This window comes from Tachysurus fulvidraco, chromosome 1 (genome assembly GCF_022655615.1).
Source record: "Tachysurus fulvidraco isolate hzauxx_2018 chromosome 1, HZAU_PFXX_2.0, whole genome shotgun sequence".
Taxonomy (NCBI): Eukaryota; Metazoa; Chordata; class Actinopteri; order Siluriformes; family Bagridae; genus Tachysurus; species Tachysurus fulvidraco.
This window is the reverse complement of record NC_062518.1, coordinates 36,483,365-36,507,568: the sequence shown is the minus strand read 5'-3', so window position 1 is coordinate 36,507,568 and position 24,204 is coordinate 36,483,365. Positions and strand designations below refer to the sequence as shown.

General features: G+C 40.2%; 2 protein-coding genes across 3 annotated transcripts in view; both read left to right on the top strand.

Annotated features, from left to right (window-relative positions):
* Nucleotides 1-1,458: 1,458 nt before the first annotated feature.
* On the top strand, nucleotides 1,459-13,646 carry wrap53 (WD repeat containing, antisense to TP53). Of its 2 annotated transcripts, none has more exons than XM_027164986.2 (11): nucleotides 1,459-1,641; nucleotides 2,936-3,200; nucleotides 3,539-3,695; nucleotides 3,857-3,952; nucleotides 4,990-5,098; nucleotides 6,448-6,536; nucleotides 9,256-9,479; nucleotides 11,085-11,296; nucleotides 11,613-11,716; nucleotides 11,825-11,968; nucleotides 12,584-13,646. In XM_027164986.2, exons 2-11 carry the CDS (start codon nucleotides 2,960-2,962, stop codon nucleotides 12,780-12,782), a joined length of 1,575 nt encoding a protein of 524 aa, XP_027020787.2. In that variant the 5' UTR covers nucleotides 1,459-1,641; nucleotides 2,936-2,959; the 3' UTR covers nucleotides 12,783-13,646. The 2 variants fall into 2 exon arrangements, with proteins under 2 accessions (XP_027020787.2, XP_047657427.1); XM_047801471.1 differs by having other exon boundaries at nucleotides 1,460-1,641; nucleotides 2,847-3,200.
* Nucleotides 13,647-21,200: 7,554 nt separating this feature from the next.
* Nucleotides 21,201-24,204, top strand: part of efnb3b (ephrin-B3b) — a 66,346-nt gene continuing 63,342 nt past the window's right edge. The window contains exon 1 of the mRNA XM_027164985.2: nucleotides 21,201-22,590. Coding sequence (XP_027020786.1) covers nucleotides 22,439-22,590 — 152 coding nt within the window. The 5' untranslated portion in view covers nucleotides 21,201-22,438. The remainder of the gene's footprint in view (nucleotides 22,591-24,204) is intronic.

The following is a 24,204-nucleotide window of genomic DNA, read 5'->3' as shown; positions in this document are numbered from 1 at the left end:
TTTTTCTGTACACTGAAGACATTTGGGTAAATGATTTAAAAAAAAAAAAAGATCTTTGGAGGTTAATCTTGGCTCATTTGTACATTCATTTATTTTTTGTGATGAATGCTTTGTAGATTGTGGTATGGCCTCTACTTTCTTATCAGTTATCTAATCAACCAGTCATGCAGTGGAACGCCAAAAAATCATGCCGATACAGGCCGGAAGCTTTGGCTAATATCCACATCAACCTTCAGAATAAGAGGAAAGTCTCAGGGATTTTGACCATGGCATGATCCCTGGTGTCAGATAGGCAGGTCTGAGTATTTCTATAACTGCAGATCTGGGATTTTTATACACACTGTGAAATTCCCAGTAAAAAAAATCCAGTAAACAGTTTTTAGAGTTTACTCAGAATGGTGAAACGATGAAAATACATCTAGCGAATGGCCGGACTGTTTTAGGCTGATAAAAAAGGCTTAAAGTACCTCAGATAAACACTCAGTACCATTGGATTTGTTACAATAGTAGAAGTTTCCATTTCTGTTGGCCAAGAAATCTGAGGTTTCAATGTTCTTCAGTGACCTTCCCAGTCCCTGGATCTGAATCCAGTAACACACCTTTGGCATGTGGTAGAATGGAGGATTCACTGCGTTAAAGGGAAACCTGATAAATCTGCAGGAATCTTGTGATACGACTACGGCAACATGGATCAGAAACTCTTAAGGAACGCTTCCAAAAATCATGTGGAAACGATGCCATGATGAACAGTTTTGATCAACCCTGTTCCATGTCTGGTTATTAGTACGCAAGCTTTTTTTCGTCATAGACAGCTTTCTGTTTTTCAGGTTTTATTATTTTTAACAACAAATGCAGTCTTCACATGCAAATACCACATCTCAAACCAAGGGTAGACATTTAGAGCTATTAATTATTTAAACAAACAATCTAACACGGCGCACCTCAGGAACCAGAAATACTCGTCAGTTACATCTTCTGATATATTTTATGACTTATTTTATGACGGAAAAACGGGTGTTCCATGTTGTGTAACACGTCTAGGTGTAAATATCAGGAGACGAAAGCTGAAAACCTGATTTATCGTCTTCTATTCATGATTAGCTGTGAATCTTTTCTGTGTTTGTAACAAAGACAAAAGACTTGCCCTTGTTGTTCAAATACTCTTCAGAACTAAATATACTTGGTTATACTTTTATTATTTAATATAAAATGTTAAATACTTTTGAGAAGTGTTGTGGTATATTTTGATTTGCATATTTTATTGCTAACCTATCTTTGAAAAAGAAAAAAAAAAGAATTTCTGGCCTTTAATAATTTAATTCATTCATATATTAGTAATAATACAAGTGCACTATTTATTTATTTATTTATTTCTAACTGTTCTGTGCACTTCTTTAATCTTCCATGTTTGTTGCCCTCTTGTGGACGAATTGAGTAGTGCAGCTGCGCCAAATCTCGCGAGATCCGGACCGTTGTTTCTGATAATGGCGGCGTCCTTGTGTGTAAACACGCAGCATGGGTTATGATTATAAATTTGCTTCAGTTAAAGTTTTGTTGACATATGAGGTATTTTTCGTGCATATTGAATAAATGTTACGAGGAAATATAACGAAAGGACACCAACTTTTTGTTCCCGAAAAGGTAACGTAAAATTTACTAAATAAAAACAAATACTACTTTAACCATTTGGGTGAGAAAATAAACGCAAGCAAACAATCAGCAACATCAGCTTTAGTGCTAGAACACGTGTGTGGATCTCATGTTTCTCTTCAGCAGGACATCAGATCACACCTACACACTCAGAGGGTCAGACTTTTCCTTCTGCTTCATTTAAAGCTCTTTTTTTTCTTCTCATGTATTTGTGTTCTTGTTCCTGGATGTTATTTTATTTTTGCATGTATTATTTTGTCAAAACTTTTTTTGTAGGCGTTTGTTTTTACACCCAGAGAACAAACATGGGGGATTCGGACATTTGCATTTAATATGTTCATGCTTTTATTAATATTTTTTGTAATGATCATGTCCTGATGCCTTACAGTAGTGTTTTATTGGTCAAGAAGTCAAGAAGCTTTTATTGTCGTTTCAACCATATATAGCTGTTGCAATACACAGTGAAATGAGACAACGTTTTTCTCCAGGATTGTGGTGCTACATAAAACAAAGACAGGGCTATAAGGACTTAGTAAGTTAGTCCTAGCCACACAAAGTGCAACTGTGCAACCTGGTGCAAACAGTGCAAGACAAGACAGACAAGACAGTGCAAACAGTGCAGGACAAGACAAGAAGACCATGCAGGACAAAAGACTACACAAAAACAGCGCAGACCAGTGTATACTGTATGTTCAATCAATATTGCGTGGGCAGAAATACTATAATGAACACATTAGTGTTATAGCAGCAGTTACATGAGATTGTAAAGTATTGTGCAAAACAGCAATCGACTGAAATGTGAGACAGCATTTGCAAAGAGCAAAAACAGTGTCCAAAACAGCATGTAAGCAGTTTGATATGATAGTGCTGTAGACGATTGTAAATTGGAAGTGTGTGTATTTGGTGTGTGTCATTGCAGTCCATACTGTTGAGTGTGTGTGTGTTGTGCTCAGTACAGTTCAGTCAGTGACTGTTCAGGTTCTCACAATCATTAACACTATTTAAGAGTAACGTTCAGTATTTTCCAATATTGTACATATCACTGCTACAATGTTCATGTGACTTTATGCCAAAGACAGAATATAAAGTATCTGGTTTCAACTTAACTGTGTCCTTGAAATTGGTTAACTACTGGTTTACATAATTTAAGTCCGTGTGTGTAAGGAGCTCTGATTAAATCGTCCATTTGTCTTCAGGCTTCAGTTTTGTGCCATCATAAGAAACATTATCTTAATGGCCCAGTCTTCTGTCTGAGAGCGAAGGTTTTTTCCACACACGCTTCTAGACTCTGGGACTGTGAGGTGCAAGTATGTCAGATCATGGAACCTGCAGTGATGCGCTTAGTTTAGGAGGAACAGGACAGGAGGAAAAAGCTGATGGAGATCCACTTAATGCTGCGCCTCCAACATCCTGCACTGAAGACGTGGCTCAAGCTGCTGCTCAACAGCCACCTTTTGGTGAAGGGATGGACATAGACCTCGGTCAGCCTGAGATATTCACTGAGACACTAACAGGAGAAAGTCAGGACGCTGGTGGAATCCCAGACAAAGGTGACTCTATTGTGTCTCTTATAGAATTTATAGAATGTGTTAAGTTTGTACTCCGGCTTTCACAATATGTTACAAAGGTCAAAGTCTTTACTTCTTATACATCATAGACACAATTAATGGTGAATTTAACAAATAATTTTAGATTTTCTTTTCTATCAAATTGACAAATAATGTAGTTTTCATACATAAGTGTTTCTTTATTACAATAAAAAGCAATAAAAAAAATTCTTTTTTTCCCTAAAGAATTTTATGTGTAATGTAAATTGTAGAGTTGGTTTTGTTTTGTTTTTGTTGACAAATCCTCACGTGTTCTACAATGTCATGCATTTGTCCTACAGTGTTCAGTCAAACAGAAGATGGTGGAGAGAGACCTGGAGAATTGATGCAAAATAATGACGACTGCCAAGAAACACAGGAGACATTCTCAACAACTGAGAGAAAAGATGAGGAGGAGGAAAACACTGAACCAGAGCCCAATGAATACCAGCATCAATAGTAAATATATATTGTGCTTTGTTTGGCTTTTTATTTGAAATCTGGTGGTGTGTGTGTGTGTGTGTGTGTGTGTGTGTGTGTGTGTGTGTGTGTGTGTGTGTGTGTGTGAAAAATCATCATTTTCCTTTTTAATTTTTTTAAATGTTCTCATATGAATTCAGCCTGGGTCTGGATTTTAGTCAGAACCTCCAGATGCTCACAGGGTCCTGGGCGGAATACACACAGACTCCTGAGAACTACCTCAGAGGCTGCAAATGGTGAGTAAAGCATAACTTTTTACTGTTTCTTCTAGTGAACAGCTTTTGTTCCCTCATGACTTAAATATCGCTGTTCATCGGAATTCTGTCATTCGACTGCAGTACCAGCATCGCACCCAGTGTGGCACTAGATCATTATAATCATGCTATATGATCTCTTTCGGATCAGCCTAGCTGGCAGAGAGACTATTTAATGTGACGCTTGCTGTATACGTTAGCGATGATCTACGTGCTGTGGCGCTTTTGGGCAACTCGGCCCCAGGCGAATTCTGTCTGATTATTCACAAAAGCAAATGTTCTCAACCAAACAAATGTTCCCAAACCTCTGCTAGTTTTTTCAGTTTCTGAACGTACGTTCCATTCGTTACCTAAATGACACCGTAGCGAATTCGGTTTTCATCGTTGTCGTGACAGCTTGGAGAATCGGTGGCTACATTTGAATGCATAGATTTTCATCAGTCCAGATTGAATTCCCTCTGGCGGCAAATTCCAAACGCACTGTTTACGTGCAACCCCGAACTCAGCACCCTGTCGGAAAGATTTATTCAGTTTGGAATCACAACCAAATTTATGCACATGCATATAGCTGAATTTAGTGTTCATAACGTGCAGCCACGAAAGCTGTCACTATAACACATAGCTAACATTAGTCCAACATTTGTTTGATGTTCAACCTTTAAAGTAACTTTTGCTTTTTTTTTTCTTCATGAGCAGTGAAAGTAATTGTGTAATTGTCAAAGTAAAGAGTTTCTCTGCTGATTTTTCTTTTGTTTAATGGATTCTTTCCCTGTTAAAGCCTTAACTAATGTTATTCCTCCCACATTTCGGTGTTTCAGTTACGCTATAATATTGTTACTAAGGGGTCACTGCGCTGCATGCAACTTAAGAGTTTATTAGAACTTAGATGGTGACATGTCGTCATGTCGGTTCATGAACCACATCAGTGCAACCTGAAAATTCATTCACACCGACACACATGAACAGCAGATTTAAAACACACCTATTTTTCTCCCCTTCACTCTCTCTGTGTCTCTCAGGGCTCCAGATGGTTCCTGTATCCTCTCGAACAGTGCAGATAATGTGCTGCGTGTGTATAATCTCCCGCCTGAGCTCTACAGCAGCAGCTGGGATCTGCTCTCAGAGATGGTCAGCCTCCGAACCGTAGCAGCATCATTATTTATATACTTTGGCACTGGTTTATGATGAAACTAGAGCCAAATAAGTCCATCAGCACTGATGATATGGGAGTCGATGCCTGCTTTCACATCAGTGTGGAAATTAATTACTATCAGTTGGTTATCATTTGCAAGTTTGAAGGACATAAAGCAGCGCACGTCCGCATGTAGAGCTTTTATACTTACAGTACTTACCGAAAGCGAGGAAGTTATACCTGGTTTGGGTTTAGCACTCAAAATCTGTGGCGTCCTGTAATTATGTCTTTTAATTACAGCCTCTTTACTCACCACTGGGATTATTAGCACAGCTCACCAGGGTGTTGGCTGTGTGCCCTGTTGTATATTACTGCAGATTGCAGGCTCCACCATTTCTTATATTAAGAGGACACTGTAATGTCACTCTTTCCAATTCTCATATATATATATATATAAAGAACCACTTATGTGATTTGGTCAGTATGAATATTTCCTACTTAAACAACATTTTATAAATAGAGGTTTGAGAAACGTAGATTAAATGTACAAAAAGTATTGACCACATGATTAAGAACCCAGACTAGAAAGGAAATCCATGCTCTTCTGGTGTAATATGAAAAGCATGTTCAAAATGTCAGAAACAATCTAAAGTTAAATACGCCACAATATAACATGCACGTTTTCAGTATTGCACTGTGTTCTTCTGTATCACAGGTTATTAGTTCTTTCCCGATTTTAGCATCCAAGACTAAACCAAATTCAGTTCAAGTTTATTTGTATAGCGCTTTTTACAATTGACATTGTCTCAAAGCGGCTTTACGGAACATAAACATAGAACAAAAGGTTAATATAAAGATTAATAGAATACAAAATTCAAGATTAATATCAGATCGATTTAGTTCACAATGTGTATGTATTTATCCTCAATGAGCAAGTCCGATGACAACACAAATTAGTTGTGTATGCCATTTTTACCCCGGTCTTGTTTCCAAATAATCCCCACAGGTTTAAGTATTCAAGCCATTATGATCATGCAACATGTTTATGATACAAATACACAATGCAGTTCCGTGATATTGTATACACTGCATAATACTAGATCATCTGATCCTCGCTGTAGGAAAGGCAGCCGCAGTAACCTCTCCTTCATGCAGCACATGCTCCAGTCGATGAGGATATTGATTTTCAAACCCTCTCAGGTTGTTAAAGGAAACGATCTCGGTGGAAAAGCGTATTGACGCACAAGGCCAGTAGTCTGCAGCACCGGGTTGATTGAAGAGCAGATAATGTCTTAGAAGTCTTAAAGCCCATAATAATTGATTTCCTGTGTTTATCTACATCTAGAGTCCGGTGCTGAGGATGCCTGAAGGAGACACCGTCTATGACTACTGCTGGTTTCCAAAGATGAGCTCTTTAGATCCAGACACCTGCTTGTGAGTAAACGTCTTCATCTGTCAGCTCAGCAGAAGGAAAGCTTCAGGCACCGTATGCATAATGTTATCTGAAGCTGAAGAAAACGGACAGGGAGCACAATCCGGAATGGATCTAGATTGATTTCTGTTCCATAAACATTGTTAGGACCGAGTTTATTTTCTACTGGCTGGCGGTCTTTTTCCCCTGAAAATCTATTTATTTTAATGAAGAGATCCAGTTATATCAGCCTGCCTCTCTCTCTCTGTCTGTCTGCCTCTCTCTCTCTCTCTCTCTCTCTCTCTGTCTGTCTGCCTCTCTCTCTCTGTCTGTCTGCCTCTCTCTCTCTCGGTCTGTCTGTCTGCCTCTCTCTCTGTCTGTCTGTCTGCCCCTCTCTCTCTGTCGGTCTGTCTGCCTCTCTCTCTCTGTCTGTCTGTCTGCCTCTCTCTCTGTCTCTCTCGGTCTGTCTGCCTCTCTTTGTCTCTCTCGGTCTGCCTCACTCTCTCTCTCTCTCTCTGACACGCTCTACTTTCTCTGACTCTCTCTCCCTCCCTCTCTCTCTGACTCCCTCTCTCTTTGCCTCCCTCTCTCTCTCTCTCTCTGCCTCTCCTTCTCTCTTTCCTCTCTCTCTCTCTGGACTCTGACTGATGGAAACTACTGTTTGCAGACTCTAATTGTCCTTGTTCTGTATGTGCAACATTTCCCACTACAACACCTCTGTACTGCAAACAGCGTTACATTCTTTAAAGAATGTCTTTTACACTTGCTAAAGCGCATCAAACATTTAGAATACTGCATTTCTAATTTTTACAGCATGTCCATGTATGACTGCTTACATTGTTTCCATTTGTTTTTCCCCTTAACTCACTTGTTTACTTTAGCTATATCTCTTTACCCCCTCTCTCTCTTTCTCTCTCCCTAATTAATCTGGCCTGCATACTGGAAGAATCCACTCCAATCAGGAGAGAAATGCTTCCATATAGGATAAGGGTCAAAAGTTAGAGGATCTTTGTACTGATTTACAGTAATGACCCTTTTCCTCTAAGGACAAGTGGAACAAAACCATGCCAGCTTGTCCTTTAATCTGCAGCCCCCCTGTAACTAGGCATAATTACTTCCCATTATTCCACTCCCTATAATTGGCTTGTCATCTATACTTTATGGCATGGTCTAGAAAATCTGTGAACTTTTGTGAACAGAAGAAACGCTTCAGGTTTCTAAGGTTCAGCATCTTAGATGAGGTTATATATTTTGTGAAAAGAGTGGAGTTGTTCATCACTAGAGCATCATTTTGACATTGCAGGACTCCAGAGGTCTCCCAGTGGTGTTTCATATTTCATTCACAAAGCAGCCTGGTGTACCATATAATTCCAGATGTCTTATTGCTTGTCCAGAATTCATGACTCTTATCTGCCCGTCTGCCAAATAGCCTGTCCCTCGGCTGCCCTGATTTTTTTTTTTTAGGCACTCTTTGAAATTCAACGCCTCACTAGAGAGATTGAGGGAAAAAAAAAAGAGAAACTTTTCATCAGTAATCTAACCTCTGCTTGCATCATTGAACGTCCATGGCAGGTTGCAGTGCTGCTGGAGGTGATTATGAAAAATCTAAGTGGTCTCTTATCTTCCCTCTTCAGCCATTTCCATCACCCTTGGTCTCATACAGCATCCTCTTTTTTTTTTATTGAGCATCGTTATTGTGCACGAATAAGTGTCCCAACAGCCTCATTATTTTTTTTTGAATGCAGACTGGCCGACATCAATGCAGTCCAGCTGTCTCCAAGGAGATTCCTGTTGTCACAGGCGCTGGCTGTAATGCTGCTAAAGGGGGGCTTGTTAAATGCAGCCCCCCCCAAACACACACACACAAACACGCACTCATTCAATGGTCTGATCAAACACACTGCATGAAAACAGTCACCCTGTGGCAATAGAAAACTAGAGGTGGTGAGGTCAAGGATGAGATCCCAGGCAGATGTAACGATGAAGAGGAAAGCAAGAGGAAGATGCACTCAAAGGAAAAGACCAGTAGAGATCAAACCTGAGCTGAGAGACTCTCAAAACAATGCTCTGCTTCTGAAGTTTTTTCAGACTGCCAGCGGGAATGAGAGAAAGGAAAACCATGGAAACATTTAGCCGTGATTGTGAGTGCTGATCTCATGCACACATGCTGGGGAAACTGTTGAAACATTCGCAGAATTGTAATCTAAAGTGGGATTTGCCATTAACACAGGCCTCTACCATTGACTGCGCCTTGCAGGGAAACACCACAGATTTCTTTTTTTGTTTCTTCTTCCATCTTAGCTCCCGAAGTATGATCTCTGTCTCATATTCAGAAGGCAAAGAATGTAAGCCTCCCTTAGAGACGATCAAGCGGATCTGCTTTGTTTTGCTTTCTGGGAAGCAGTCCAGCCTAAACTGTGAAAGTGCACTGCCATAATTGTTTCTTTTTCCCCAAGCAAGAACAAACGGCATGATGAGAGAAGAGAATACAGTTTCTCACATGGACGACTGTGTAATTATACCACAGTTAAATGCACTGTATTTAAAGCTTCCTCATTTCTGACTAGTTAGGTCTCTGCCTCTTCAGCAAATGGAACAACATGGGGTGCAATAGAATAAAATGGACTTAATTGCTTGTGCAGCTGTGAAATTTTCCTTAAACTAATAGGTTTATAATAGCGGCTTACTTAAATCGCTCCACATTCGATTTCTGAGTTTGTCCATCTGTCTGTCTTCCTCCAGTATTGCTAGCAGTAGCCGTGACAACCCAGTCCACATATGGGACGCTTTCTACGGTAACCTCCGAGCAACATTTCGTCCCTACAACCACCTGGACGAGCTGACGGCGGCCCATTCGCTGTGTTTCTCTCCTGATGGCTCTCAGCTCTACTGCGGCTTTGATAAGGCGGTCAGGGTGTTCTACACAGAGCGGCCTGGCCGGGATTGTGAGCAGAGGCCTACTGTCGGTGAGGGATCTCGCTACACCCCAAATCTCTGCTCTTCACAGAGCTTTCGTTCGCTTGTGTCTTTAAAATGCATGCAAATGTGGCCAGCTGTGCTGAAGAGGGAATGAAATGATAATCTGCTTATTAGGGCTGGGCGATTTGGCCTAAAATCAAAATCTCAATTAATCGAGCATTTTAACTCGATTACGATTAATGAACGATTATTTTTTTTTTTTTTCTTTTGCCCTCATAGTTCACTGACAAGTTTTGTTTAGTAAATATGCTCACGTATTACAAGTGAGATTTTTGAATGATGGGTGCATTACTTGATTTTAAAATAATTGATGGAAACACACACTATCTACTATCTATGGTTATTTATTGAACATCAATGTTGAACAACTGAAATTAAAGCACACATTGCCTAAAAAGAACAGTCACTTTGTTCTTATAAAAAAAAAAGTAAAAATAAATAACTTGCACTTTTGGAAACAAAATAAATTATTTTCAATGTTTTTCATATTAAAAGTAGAAAATAAGCAGTATCTCTTCTAAATAAAATAACTCTTGTATATCCTGTAAATAATATTTTAAACAGTGCATTTCTCGTCGTCTGTCGTAATGGCTGAAAGTTTTTCTTCCGCCAGGTCCAATTCGGAAAGCATATCTTTCAGACCTTGCGCAATCATATCTGCCGTGTGATCGGCTGGAAAATACGCCGTCTCAAGGCATCTCTGGCTCAGCTTCCAATTGTCGTCTATGTAGTGCAAAGTAAGGCTCAAGAATGGGTCCATCGTCCTTGCGCAGTTTTAGAAAAATGTGATGGCGATGGCACAGTGTATCTTCTGTCGAGAGTTTTAACGAGGTGTTTAAACCCGCTTCGCTCCACTGTAGCCAAGGGAGTCATATCCTTTGCGATGTAATAACAAATAGAGTCAGTTATTTCTTTCCATCTTCTTGAACTCTTCTCTTACTGTTTGTCATTTGTGAATGCATTTGTTATCGACATCTGCTTTGCGGAGGCACTTGTTGCTGGACGCTTGTCAGTCTCTTTTTGTTTGTTTTTTTGAGCCATGCACTGTTCATATTCAGTAACGTGATTGCACTCCAAGTGTTGAAACAAATTGGTGGTGTTACCTTTGGGCGTCGGAACTGTTTTTCTGCAGTGTCTACATCTGACTTCATTTCAGTTTTTCTTTGGTACAAGCTGCTGTTGTTGCTCAGTTGTCTGAGTGTTTAAGCTCTCCATGCTCGACATATCGGCGGAATAACGTACTGTAACGGCACGGGGTCATGTGACTCCACACGCAGTTTTTAATGGGAAAGTAATCGAAATAATAGACCAGGAAAAACTTGATCGATTATAGGTTCTGAATGTCGATTTCGATTACTTTTCGATTAATTGCCCAGCCCTGTTTATAATTATTTTGCTCTGGAACAAAATTAGGATTCTAGTCTGTAAAAGTTGAACTAATAATTTAGCAGACAGGTTTTGATGTGCTTATTATGGATGTTAAGAGAAACATGAGTGGAATAAAAAGCAATGTTTAAACGCTTTAAATGCTCTCTCTCTTTCTCTCTCTATCTCTTTCTTTTTGTCTTTATGTCTGTCTGTCTCTATCTCAGTGAAGAAACAGGGCCAGACAGGTATAATCTCATGCATGGCATTTAGTCCGTCTCAGCCGGTGTATGTTTGCGGCTCATACTCGCGCACAGTGGGTCTATACTCCTGTGAAGACGGATCAATGTTGGCTCTTTTGCCACAACGCCACCATGGTGGAGTCACACACCTGCTCTTCTCACCGGATGGCAACCAGCTGTACACAGGTGCCCGCAAGGTGTGTTGTGAGAGTGAGGTTTGATGATACTGATGATGGAGGATGGCTCCTTTATGTGCATGAAGAGATAACACCGCACTAATACACACACACACACACACACACACACACACAGTGTATTAAATGAGTGGTTAATGCTGATCATCATGTGAGGATTTCTCTTAGTAGTTTATGAAGTAAACCTATTTAGTTCATAGCCAGCATTTTAGACTACGGAGTAACAATATATATTAAAATTACATCTCTGTGTACGCTGAACTTCAGCTGAGTGCTGAATGAATGAAAACCCTGAATCCGAACCTGTGTGTATTTGCAGGATCAAGAGATCCTGTGCTGGGATCTCCGAGACCCGGGTCGGGTTCTGTTCTCACTCCCCAGAAATGTGAGCACTAACCAGCGCATTTACTTCGACCTAGATCCGTAAGTTCCAGCACAAAGAGAGAAAACATCAACAGCATGCATGCGTTCGAAATTTCATATTGGCTCCTGCTGTATCTTAAACTGGTCAGTGTGGTGTGTTCGGATCAGGTCTGGCCGGTACCTTGTAAGCGGAGACACAGACGGAGTGATGTCAGTATGGGATACACTCACAGCTCCTCCTGATGGTAATGAAGAGGTCCTGAGGCCCGTGCTCCAGTTTCAGGCTCACACAGACTGCACTAATGGCATCAGGTATAACTTTTCCAACTGATCATGTAGAAGACTTCTCTACAATCCCTAAGTCCTTGTTTACTATGAAAACTTAAGGGAGGTGTGATAAGTATCAGTTGAATAACTCTGTAAGGATGCTTCAAATCTGGCATTTGTTTACTGAGTATTTTATCACAGATAAAGATCAGCTTGACAGGAAATGAGTCGGTTCATGTGTATTGACTAAAAAATTCAGGATATCTTTGGAAATATTGTAGTGATTTAATGTTGGCTTTGAAAATTCAAAATAGGGGGGGAAAAAAAACACATTCCTAGGGTAAATGCTTGAATTTAAATGCAGGAGGACAGGGACTTTTTTTTTTTCTTTTTTAATCAATAGACAAGCTGAGACAGCTCCTTATCCTGATTTATTGTGTCTTAGTGGCCCAGATCTTTATTTTTATTTCTTTTTGTTATTATTGTCTACAGAGATTGGGTTGCTAGAAAGCCTGGAGTTTTTCCACAATTTCAAGTCCTAATCACATTTAAAGTAAAAAAAAAAAGATTTCAAACCTTGGGTATCTTAATATGAATAAATCTCCTATATTGATTTGTGTCGTTAGTACAATAGAAACCTGTTTCCATCTTTCCCTCTAGTCTTCATCCTTTTATGCCATTGGTGGCATCCTGCAGCGGTCAGCGTCAGTTCCCGTGGCCTGGACACAGCGATGACGAAGACGAGGAGAAGATGATGACATCCAGCGACATCAGAGAGAACAATGGGCTTGTGCTGTGGTGGGCAGGACCACTGGGTTCATCCAATGAACAGAGTCAAGAAGAAGGGAGCACAGCTTGAGAACCTATCATCTGTAACTTCAATTTATTTGTCAACAGAACCAAAATTTACCAAGTGCCAAGCTGCAGTAACAACAGTGTAAAGAATTTTACATATCCATGTATATGCCCATGTATATATCAGATACCACCTTTCAGAGACATTACAAACAATGAGATGAAAAACTTTATTGATTTTTGAAGAACTTGTAATGGGTTTTATACCGAGGTCTTTCACAGGTATCGATGCTGGAGGAAGGAAATTTAAAAGCTCGGTTAATTACAAAAAAAAAAAAAAAGTCAGTAAACTTTTTCAATTCATTAGTGAATTAGTTCAATTTAATGTGACTGAGGAGTTTGAATTTTTTTTGTTAAGGGAATTGGATTCTCTTTAGTGCTTGTGTTGCACTGATCACTTCTCAATAACAGTTTTACTTTTTGTTTCTTTAACTTGCGGAATTTGCTGGATTGTTTTTTGGCAGCTGTGTGTGGGGGGGGGGCTCTCACTGTCTTTTGAGAAACTAAAAGACATTTTCTTGAACACAGAGCTTCTTAAATGGTCGTGTTGGAGATAAAGAATGGAAGCAAACACAGAATCATCTCTTGGCATTCTGTGTAATTTCTCCTCCACTGCTCATCCAATCTAATTCTTCTGCTCCGTTGAGACTCCGCTCCATTTATTTACTCCATATCTCCTATGTGTAGGTCTGCCATGTACATCTGTGAATCATTTTCAGTCAATGATAACATGTATGTGTGGGTATCTGAATCTTCTCAACCATCCCACATATGCTGTTTACAGTGAGCTATTTGTATATTGTACTTAAATTCCTAAAGCTGTTTCTCTTGATCCTTATTATTAAAGCTGCAGTTTAACATTTTTAAACCTGTGATGATAAAAGACATTTTTTTAATGAAAATCTGAAGTATAATATTGTCCTTCACAAGGTTTGAGGATATCAAAGATCCTGAACATGTTGGATCTACTTCTCTGAGGTTACAGGGATGCTGGAGTTTGGTGTGTTTTTTGGCAGTTGGTAGCATTTTTAGTAGCAGTTTATAAGTTAAACTCATACATGGGTTATTTCTTTCCAGATTTTTTTTGTAGAAGGAACACATGGTGGTATAGTGACAATGTCCAAGACATCTAATTTGTGTGTGTGTCTGTGTCTGTGTGTGTGTCTGTGTCTGTGTCTGTGTCTGTGTGTGTGTCTGTGTGTGTGTGTGTCTGTGTGTGTGTGTGTGTGTGTGTGTGTGTGTGTCTGTGTGTGTGTGTGTGTGTGTGTCAATACAGCTCTAGCCAACTTAAACCATTGCCACAGTCAATAATACCAGATTTAAATACAGCAGGTCTTTGTGAGTGTAGTTTCTCGTTTTGTACACTAGAGGTGCTGTTTAGGTAAATCACATAGGGGAAAAACAGCAACTAAATCTGTCTTTACAGAGCTGCTGTGTTGTAATTTTATGGGGTCATTTATTGTGTTTCCTTTCCACATTTTTATACATATATATATATATATATATATATATATATATATATATATATATATATATATATATATATATAAAAATTTTTTTTTTTTTTTTTTGACAAATTATTTTTCTTTTCATGTGCTTTTTTTTGGGGGGGGGGATTAATTTGCATGTTGCAAAAACATTCAAGCAAAGCATATTAAATAACATGCACCGTGGGAGGTAAGTCACGCACGTTTCTTACATACATGCTTCACTAACCACAAACACAAAGGCATTTGTTCTTGTATCCGGTGGATCTATTTATTCTTCAATGCTAAGCTGCAGCGGGCTTCTCTTTTACAGTCCAAGTTGCTTAGTGACCAATTTTGGAAAGAAGGAGTGAGTAGAAAGTCAAGTGTGTTTTAAAGGGTCTAATGCTAGAGCTTCAGAAGAGTAAGGGCACTGGAGAGACTTTCTAACACAAGGTCCATGGATGGAGAGGATGAACAACATGACCAGGACTCAATGCTGAGTGCATCAGGAGCAATAGAATGTGCACAGGGCCTTTTAATAGTGAAATTAAAAACTTAATAAATAAGCCTAAATAAATTTGTACACTTTTGATTTTGTTCTTCAGTGAATTACTTCAGTTGAGTTTAATAGTATTCCTGTAAAAGTCTTGGAAAGAACTTTACAGACTTTTATTCACTGTTATTGTAGTGTTGTATTATTGTAATGCCATGGTGCTTACAGTGGGGGTTTGGGGACAGACCAGACATCCGTGATGTACCTCACTGACTGCTGCTTTTTTTTTATACAGCAGTAAAGTGGTCTAATAGTTCTTTTATTTAGTTTTTGTAGATAAGTACAGGTCTTGTTTCAAATCTATATCTGTGTGTGTATATATGGTTTGAATACATTTGTATTGTGGTACATATTTGTTTTACTGTTTTTAAAGTTTTTAAAGTACTGTTTTTATCATGATAATGTGATAACTGGAGATTCCTTTTATTCTGGAAGTGGTCCGTAGATGCAGAACGTCCAAGAAACTTTTGTGCACCAGACTCTGTATGCCTCACTAGCAACTCCGTCTTGCAACACTGAGTTTTGACGTGTTTTTTTTTTATGGTTAGGCCTGAACTGGAACTTTCTTGAAAGCACAATTTTTCCACTTTTAGTAAATTTGTGAGTTGGCCACATAGCCCACATATCACATATTCTACACTTTCATCTCATCCACATTATTGTGTTTGTCACCTGTTTTTTCCCCATCTTTATCCCTCAGTCTCTCTCTCTCTCTCTCTGTCCCTACTTCTTGTTTCTCCCACACACTTAAGAAACTTTTGCTGTGTCTCAGCACTTCCACAATAGCATGTTTCCGACCGGAAGGCAGAATAGAACATTCTCTTCTTTGTAACGACCTGAACACAGCCATACGATGACAGTCCCCTAATTGCTAGGCTCCCTCTCCAAAGCTAGACAAATGACTGTGGCATTTTCAAGTGCTGCATACGCCCCCTTATCTCTCTGACGGCCTGGAGTTCGGCTGACTTTCTACAAGCACCCACTCTTTTCGACCTGCCCTTTCTTCAGCCCGGGCATAATTGTTGCTCTTGTAATGTAAAAAGGTAAAAATTGATTCCTTCAGCACTATCTACTATCTCCTCAACCATCATGGATGGTCCCGTACACTTCAGTCCCAAACTCACCCATCATTCTGCTGTGTTCGTTGGTAGACAGTGAGGGTGAAGCCTAGTTATTACTTAGTGACAGCAGTCCAGTGTTGAGCCAGCGAGTAGAAGACAAAGGCCCTGAAACTCCAAGGGGGTGTTAATTCCTTATTATTGTAGAAAATAAAGTAGCAGTTCCCATTCCAGTTCTTAAGAATGACAAGCCAATCCACATTTTTGTTTCAGCTTTAAATATACTGGAAGCATTTAATCGATCACTGCTGCAAAAGAGAAACAAATGTGTGCTACCTTGAGGAGGTCTGTTTCTAGAATACTTAAAGGGTTTTATATTTCCAAGGACTCACAACAGTAGTTGCATTTATATTTGCAGTTATATAGACACACACTCACACAGCTATTCACTCATCAACTACTTTATTACAAACACCTGAACACCTGCTTATTTATGCAGCTTATCCTATCAGATTTATCACATTGAATAAAATCCTGCATCAGACTTTAACTGTGGCACAGTTGTTGGTACCAGATGGGCTGGTGTGAGTATTTCAAAAACTGCTCATCTCCTGGGAATTTCACACACAACAGTCTCTAGAGTTTACACAGAATGCTGTCGGAAAAAGAAGAAAAAAAACTTATATATATATATATACACACAATTGTGGATTCCTTATATCCACTTGTCGCAGGGAGTTTTCATTTGTTGCTGTCACCTCAGATTTGCTCATTAGGGATCTAAATACACTTGAGGATTTCTATAAAGCTGCATTGTGACAATTCCTGTTCTTAAAAGTGCTATATCCCATTGAAATAAATCTAATTGGGTGGCACAATTAGCATCGCTACATCACAGCTTCAGGGACCCTGATCCAGTGCTCAGCTTGGGTCGCTTTTACCTCCCAGAAAACGTGCCAGTGTTTGGATAAACCCTGCAGAATTTATAGATAGATTTGCCATGATAAATTGTCCTACATGGGAACATTTACATTCGATGCCTTTAGCTAGCAGATATCAGTATAGCAGTATATAAAAAAGGATAGCTGCATGTTTTTGGTACCAGTATGGGTATTGATGCATATCTAGTATTCCTGAGCAGCTGTGATCCAGCTTAAGGAGAAACCTTTTTAATGTATCCATCAATCAGTATACCAGCACACTAACCTCTGGTCCACCACTGTGCAGGTTCAGGCCTGTATGTAATCCTGGTTTCATATCCACCGCAACTGCAACCCTGACCTAAGGCTTGAGGCCTGAGGCTAAAATGTTTACAGTGGATTGAACTGAATTTTGATTAAATAAAACTGAATTGAATGGAGTGAATCAAATCGACCTAGCATGTTTGGGGGCCTGGTTTTGAATGTAACACCATAGAGCAGAAACGTATTTGCTTAAGCTTTAAGTTTCAAAACAGCCCCATCAGCTAAATCACAGATAGCACATTATAAGTGCCTTTTGATCAACATAAAATGACTATTCAGCTAGTCCCAGAGTTTAGTTTATTTATTGAGTGTGAGTGGTCTCTAAAGCGATGAACTTTGCACTTAATGTACAAATATTTCCAGGATATTAAAGATCCCAGTTTGGTCTGGCTTCACTAATTACAAACAGTGTAACATAGTCCCAAGCTCGCTTCTCTGTTTCTGTCTAGCTGGAGATGAACTAAAGGTGGTGGTGGCAGTTAGGGAGCTGCCATTGTAGGTTTGGAGCTGTGAGGAGCCCTTGCGTAATGGTCTGTAATTGCTTGTGTAATTGCTCTCTGGGGATAGTGTACAGCAGCCAAGGCCTGAGACTGATCTCATCTTCAAAAACCGAATACATTCAACGCTGCCAGCCCTGATCATCCATCGTTCTCTTTCCTTCTCTCTCTATCCCTCTCTCACTCCATCTCTCTGTATTTCCTCCATCCCGCTGTCTCTCCTTGTCTATGTTTCTTTCTACCTTCTGTCACCCTCAATCTTTCCCACTAATTCATCATTTACGTCCACCCCTTTTTCAGGCTCAATCCACTCCTCTTGCCATTTGTCTGCCTCTTGTTCTCATTTGGCTTCTCTCGCTCTGTGTGCAGAGGCTTAGTGCTTAGTTGCAGGCAGTCCTGTAGGTAGAGCTTCAGGCCCAGCTCAGGCCTTGATGTCTGGGATGGAGGGAATGGGTGAAGGATGTAAAAAGGCAGGCAGTTATAGTGGAGAATAAAGGAGGAATTGGCCTGTTTGCACCTTGACTTTTGACCATATGAGTGCAAGCAAAAGCATAGAGGTTTACTTGACGAGAAGTAAAACCCATTTTACGTTTCTGTAGTTAGTTATTGTCCTTTAATATTGTACACTTAGGCAATTACATGTACACAAAAACTTACAACTTACAAACCAGTTGTATAAATCTTGCCTCTCTGCTTGCAAACTTTAATTATTAGCTGTATATAAAAGACTGGTACAGTGAAATAACAGGTTGTGTTGTGTTGTTGAATCACAGCTCCAAGGGACCCAGTAGAATTCTGATATCAGGTTACTGCCTGGTGGAGCTTTGCATGTTCTCCATGTGTCTGCATGCCAGTAGGTGGACCGGCTAATATAAAATTATTTTAAAATACCCCCTTACTGCTCATGTTGTACAAAAAAAAATATCTTTACATAAATCGTCTGTATTTTTATAAATAAAAATCAGTATTCCAACCTGCCATTACAAAATGGCAGTCTTTTTAAAATCTTTTTAATCCTCATTGCATCACTGCAATTTATTCAAGAACAAACATTTAAAAAGCTAACATTTGTCAGTGGGATATGAGTAGGATTTCCTGTCTGCTTTAATTTACATTATTGTCTCATTAATATAGAGAACAACTGTCATGTGGCGAACCATTAGCTAATATAGCTAGCTGTCAAGCTAAGTCACATGTCACAGGTTGACATATGTGGGAGTTTAGGCTGATTTGTTCATGAATGAATTTAATAATAGTCAAACCTATTACAATAAAATGTTGCAATAAGATTTTTCTTTAACTTAATCAGGACAATACTTAACCTACTTTCACTTCTTTCTTCTAATTTCAGTCAGACATGTTTTAATGTTTACTTTAGTATATAGCCAAGTATATTCACAAATCTGAACCCAGGTTGGGCAAAAAATTACAGGTTAAAATTTCAGATCTTGTGCAATAGTGTATATTCAAATAAAACGTATATACGAATAAAGTCAAACGGAACAAACTGTTTGATTTGAATATCTTTGAGAAAAAGACATTTTCATCCAAGTCGACAATATTTTTTGCAGGCTATCATTCACATGATATCATGAAATCCTGTTGAAAATATGTTTCCAGTGAAACACATCACTCATTCAAACATTACTGGTTAAAGACATTGGCCTTTGGATACAGTGATTGTACTGCAATACAGGGTACTGTCTGCTTTGTTGGTCACAGACTGCATATAGGGTATGCGAGGAATAATTATGTAGGTCAATTTTGCTTTGTCTTGTCAGTCATCTGATCCATCTGTGTGTGATTCCCTGGCGCTCTTTCTAATTCACACAGGAACGTGTAAGGGAGTGTGTATTGATAGCATTCCGGGGTGTAAGGGAGGAGTGCATGAGTAAGGCTCAGAGGGAGAGACAAACTCTACAACACAAACATACGAAGGAGATATCTCAACTTCAGGACAGGCAGGAGTGTGAACAAGCACACACACATCCTTCTCTGCCCCATATAATACCTTACTGAAGCACTATTTCTTCATTAGTGTGTTTCACTTGGCTCTCTATGTCTCTGTTGCTCTCATTCTCTCTGTTTCTCCTTCTCTCATGCGCGCTCTCTCATTTTCACTCTCTCATCACTTTTCCTCATCATTTTTCAAACTTTGTTCTCTCTTATTACTTTTTCCATGACTATTTCTGTTACTTGTGTCCTCATCCAACTTTTTGGAGTGTGATAACTCAGCTGGTTTAAATGTGTACGTGTGTCTGCCTGTGTGTATGCATATGTGTGTTGTGGGTTGCAGCAGCTGCACAACAGTCTGGATGGAGTCTGTAGGGAGTGGATGCGGTATGAGGCAGTGCTTAAGGTCAAAACTCATAACGAGGTCATCATGAATAAATGAACAGCTCTGAAATGGGCCTGGGTCCAATGCAGCATCTGCACCTCACTAAGCTGACCAGCACAACCACAGATCACCCCCCCTCACATTGTGCCAGCACATCTCCTGACTTTTATTTCCTGTTAAACTTGCTGATGTCATTGCCTTGGCTTCAGCCCTTCAACCCACTTCTTTGGTTTCTCGCTCTCTCTCATCCAAGGTGCTACAACCTCCTCATAATCACTGATTTTCCTTCTTGCGGTTGTTGTCGTTTTCCGCCTGTCCGAATCTGTCTGCATCTGCTATAACGCTCACGCTAGGCTGCTGCACGTTCATTATTTCTTTCTCTTTGACATATTTTTCACATCTCTCTCCTCCTTCTCGTTCTCTCACTCTCTCCCGTTCTCTCTCAGAATTTGCTGGCGAGCTACAGGCCGTTTGTTCGTCTGACTGACTCCTCTGTCCACACAGGCTGTAACTCCTCTATGTGTAGAGAACATCAAGTATTTCTCAAAGCAATAAAACAGGTTAATGTCCAAATGATGTATACTACATTGAGACCACAGCTAATAATGATGTCTTGACATAACATCCAATCCACTCTGACTCTCTGTGAATAACATGTGATTATTAAGACTACACTATATAATTTCATCCTTGATCTCCAGCCTTGAATCCTCTGTCAGGTTTTACCTTAAACCCACAGATCCCTGTCTTAAACATATTATCCCCCATACAGTCCTTCCTGAATTAAAGTGGGTACATTAGAGCTGGGAAAACCCCAAAATGTGTAGAAGGGTTGGTTCTCCATGTTTACGTTTGGGAACGTGTCCCCCTTAATAAACACTACCTTCTATGTGAAGGAGGGTGTTGTACCTCGTGATGTCCACAGTGTGACACTGCAGGCAAAGCTTTCCAGCTCCATCACTTCACTCTCCATTATCCAGAGCCTGGTTCAGATATAATATAGTTAGTGCGTTACCTGTTACGTCTATTTGCAGCCATCTAACACGTAGGCGTAACTCTCCTGGAAAGGATGTGGACAGAATAAACAATCGGTCCACCCGGGGGCGCACTAACGCTAAAACGCGATTCTATAGAGCAGGCTGTACTATTTTTACGCGTTATTTAGTACGCTAATGTGTGGTTTCAGACGTGTACGTGTGGATTCTCTGGTTGAAGCAGAATAATTAAGGGTTGTAGAATGGAGCAGGCTTGATAACGCCGCTTCATATTATGTTTAATAAAACCCAAAAGAAAAATACATTGTGTTTGCGCGGCCGCCAGGCGGAAGATAGGGTTTTCCCCCTTCCCCTCCCTCTCCTTTTCTCCAACAAGTCAGTCTGTCAGCGAGCTAGGACAAATCTCACCACAAGGCTTTTCAGCAGCAAGTGAAGGAGACAAGAGCACGAAGCGCTCTACTAAAGCCATAACCCACGGGGATTTAGCCATCCAGCGCCACCGCCACTTCACCGCACACTGGTGTTCTGCGTTTTGTCTCTCTATTAAGGACATCAATCGATGTGCTAGAGTTTACTAATTATTTCTACTTTCTGTACTTTTTATTCTCATGCCCACATTTAAGACCTACATGACAGATACGATCGGTTTCGTCGAAATCCAGTGCGCAAAAAGAAGCCGGAGTCAGTGAAGGACTCGGTGCGCAAAAAGAAGCCGGAGTCAGTGAAGGACTCGGTGCGCAAGAGGAAGCCGGAGTCAGTGAAGGACTCAGTGCGCAAAAAGCAGCCGGAGTCAGTGAAGGACTCAGTGCGCGGAGGAATAACAAGGAGAGCGCAGGAGAGCAAGTGGAGGAGAGAAGAAAAAGAAGAAGGAAAAGAAAGGCATCGGCGCGGTTTTCTTTCTGAGAATGTAACTTTGCGAGGCCAAAACGCATTTCGTTTTAATCACAGATCCATCTGTTGTCGTGCTTTTATTGCTTTATTTTTTGCATCCTTTATCTCTTGGGGGGAAAACGCATCAGAAGACGGAAGGTACGAAAAGGGGTAATGGGAAAGAAGAGAGATCTTGCAGCCGAAGACAGCGCGAGAATTTCAATACAATTAGACTCTTGCCAATTGTAAAGCTGACAGAAACCCGGATTAAAAAGCGACTTGATGTCAGGATTGCTGCTGTTAGTGGAGTTTTCTTTCCACGACTGATTGAGCCACAGACTTTGATTAAAGAACAAAAAGCCAGCAATTAAGAAATTCAAGCCTAGACGTTTTGGGGCTTTCTGTAAAAGTGTGCCTTTACAGAATAATTAGTTGGATTTCATCTGCTACATCTCAGAGCGGATAATAAAAACTCGACATTAATAAAACGTGCCTTTGGTTTTGCGCTGATATCCATGCGGACACATTGCACCTTAACGCACTGACGGATTCCCCCTGTAGCCTTACTGAGCTTTAGGCTTTGTTCCTAAAAGCTTCCTCCTACTGTGTTTTCGGGGAAAAAAATCTCCTTTATCCATGATGTGGGAACGCAGAGCGGGTTCTGGGCTTGAAATGGCGAACCCGAGCTGCGCAAACGCGCTGGGATTTCTGCTCATATTATTGGTGGATTTACTCGGAATCACAGCGACGAACATGGAGCCAATCTACTGGAACTCCATGAACAAAAGGTAAGAGCCCAAGTAAAGCTAAGACAGACATCGTAGACTATAGGGTGTTTATTTCCGACTGCTGTTTGAGATTTGAAGTGCTTTGTAGCGCAAAATACCGTCAAACGCCTGGACTCTGAAACGCGTCTCTGGCACCCGGGTATAAATAAGTGTCAGGGTGGGTTAGAGAGACATGTCCTCTTAGTGCTTAAACAGAAACACTGCACGAGTTCTGAGCATCAGTGCAGACTCATAAACGCCACATTTCATCCACTGTGGACGGCTGGGACGTTTTACGACACGTTTATGGATGCGTTGGCTTTTATAGCCGCACTCATTTAGATCCTGTCTGTCTGCATTAAAGTGTATGGAGAATGTTCACTGTACAGTGTTCACCCCTGCTTCTAATCATTCTCATGTGCTATTAGAAACGTTAAAAACAACAAAGAAACAACTGAGAATTTTAGTGCAGGAAAATCTTATTTGGGTCTATACATTTTATGATTTTATATATATATATATAGCGCCTTGGCCTGTAACTAACCATCTCGTAAGGAGGTTTTAACTAATAGATCATTTCTAGGTCTGAAATTTTGCATGTATAAAATGACAACTATTTTGTGTGCAAGAAAAAAAAACATCGATCCTTTTCATTCTCATGCAATTTCTCTTTATCAGTTTCCTCTTTAGCCAAAGTAGAAAGACAAAGGTCTAACAAATGCAATGATTTCATTATGTGAGCTTTTCTGAGCTATCTAAGACTTTGACCAGGATTTACACAAGCAAAACACAAGCAAGTCAAAATCCTGCCTAAATAACAGACAACACAGTAGTACGGCATGGTAAATGGTATTAAAGCAGTTTCTAGTCTAACTGGAGTTTTATGGAAGGGCAGAGCATAATGTGTAGCAGCCCCCTACACACACCCTTTGTCATTATCCGCTTGTTTAAGTGGACACCCGGCGTCACGGGACTACTTCTAAATCGGTGTGTGGGTTATGAGGGGCTATTAGTCAGGCCATGGAGCTCCTGAAAGACGGGTTCTCTGTTTTAATGTGACTGTCGGGGGGAGAAAGCAAGAGAGAGAGAGTGTGTGTGTGTGTGCGTGTGTTGGGGGAAGTTTCTGCGCGTTTTCTGCGTGACGCGTTTAGTGCATGACCCAGAGTGTGCGGTGATTAACGCAGTTAATGTTTTACTTGTTTGATTTCACACGGCTCAAATCATTTCTCTTCTTTCTTTCTTTCCTTAGCAACTCTTTTTCAATCTGCAACAACGCACTACACTCCAACATAAACACACACACACACACACACACACACACCCACACACACACACACACACACACTTGTTGGGTGTGAGTCACTGAACACTGCACAGGCCAGAACGCGCCACTTAGATTAAAAGTAAGCATATGCAGGTCATTCTGGCCTGTAATTAATATGACCTTAATGTGACTAAAAGCAACCATATGGAGGTCATTGTGGGCTCTGCGGCATGTTTAATTATGAACTTGACACCCCTTTAACTTACCTTCAACTAAACATTCTCTTCTGATTATTTTTCCTCCTTATCATAATTTGTCCCTCTTCTTTCCTTGACCTCTCCTCATTTTTGTTGTTGTTGTTGTTGTGATGG

What these genes read in the sequence shown, in the direction of transcription:
- wrap53 (XM_027164986.2), top strand. Translation starts at nt 2,960, where the DNA reads ATGTCAGATCATGGAACCTGCAGTGATGCGCTTAGTTTAGGAGGAACA. An exon ending in TACCTCAGAGGCTGCAAATG is followed by an intron (nt 3,953 to 4,989) that starts GTGAGTAAAGCA and finishes TGTGTCTCTCAG; the next exon opens with GGCTCCAGATGGTTCCTGTA. An exon ending in ATTTACTTCGACCTAGATCC is followed by an intron (nt 11,717 to 11,824) that starts GTAAGTTCCAGC and finishes TGTTCGGATCAG; the next exon opens with GTCTGGCCGGTACCTTGTAA.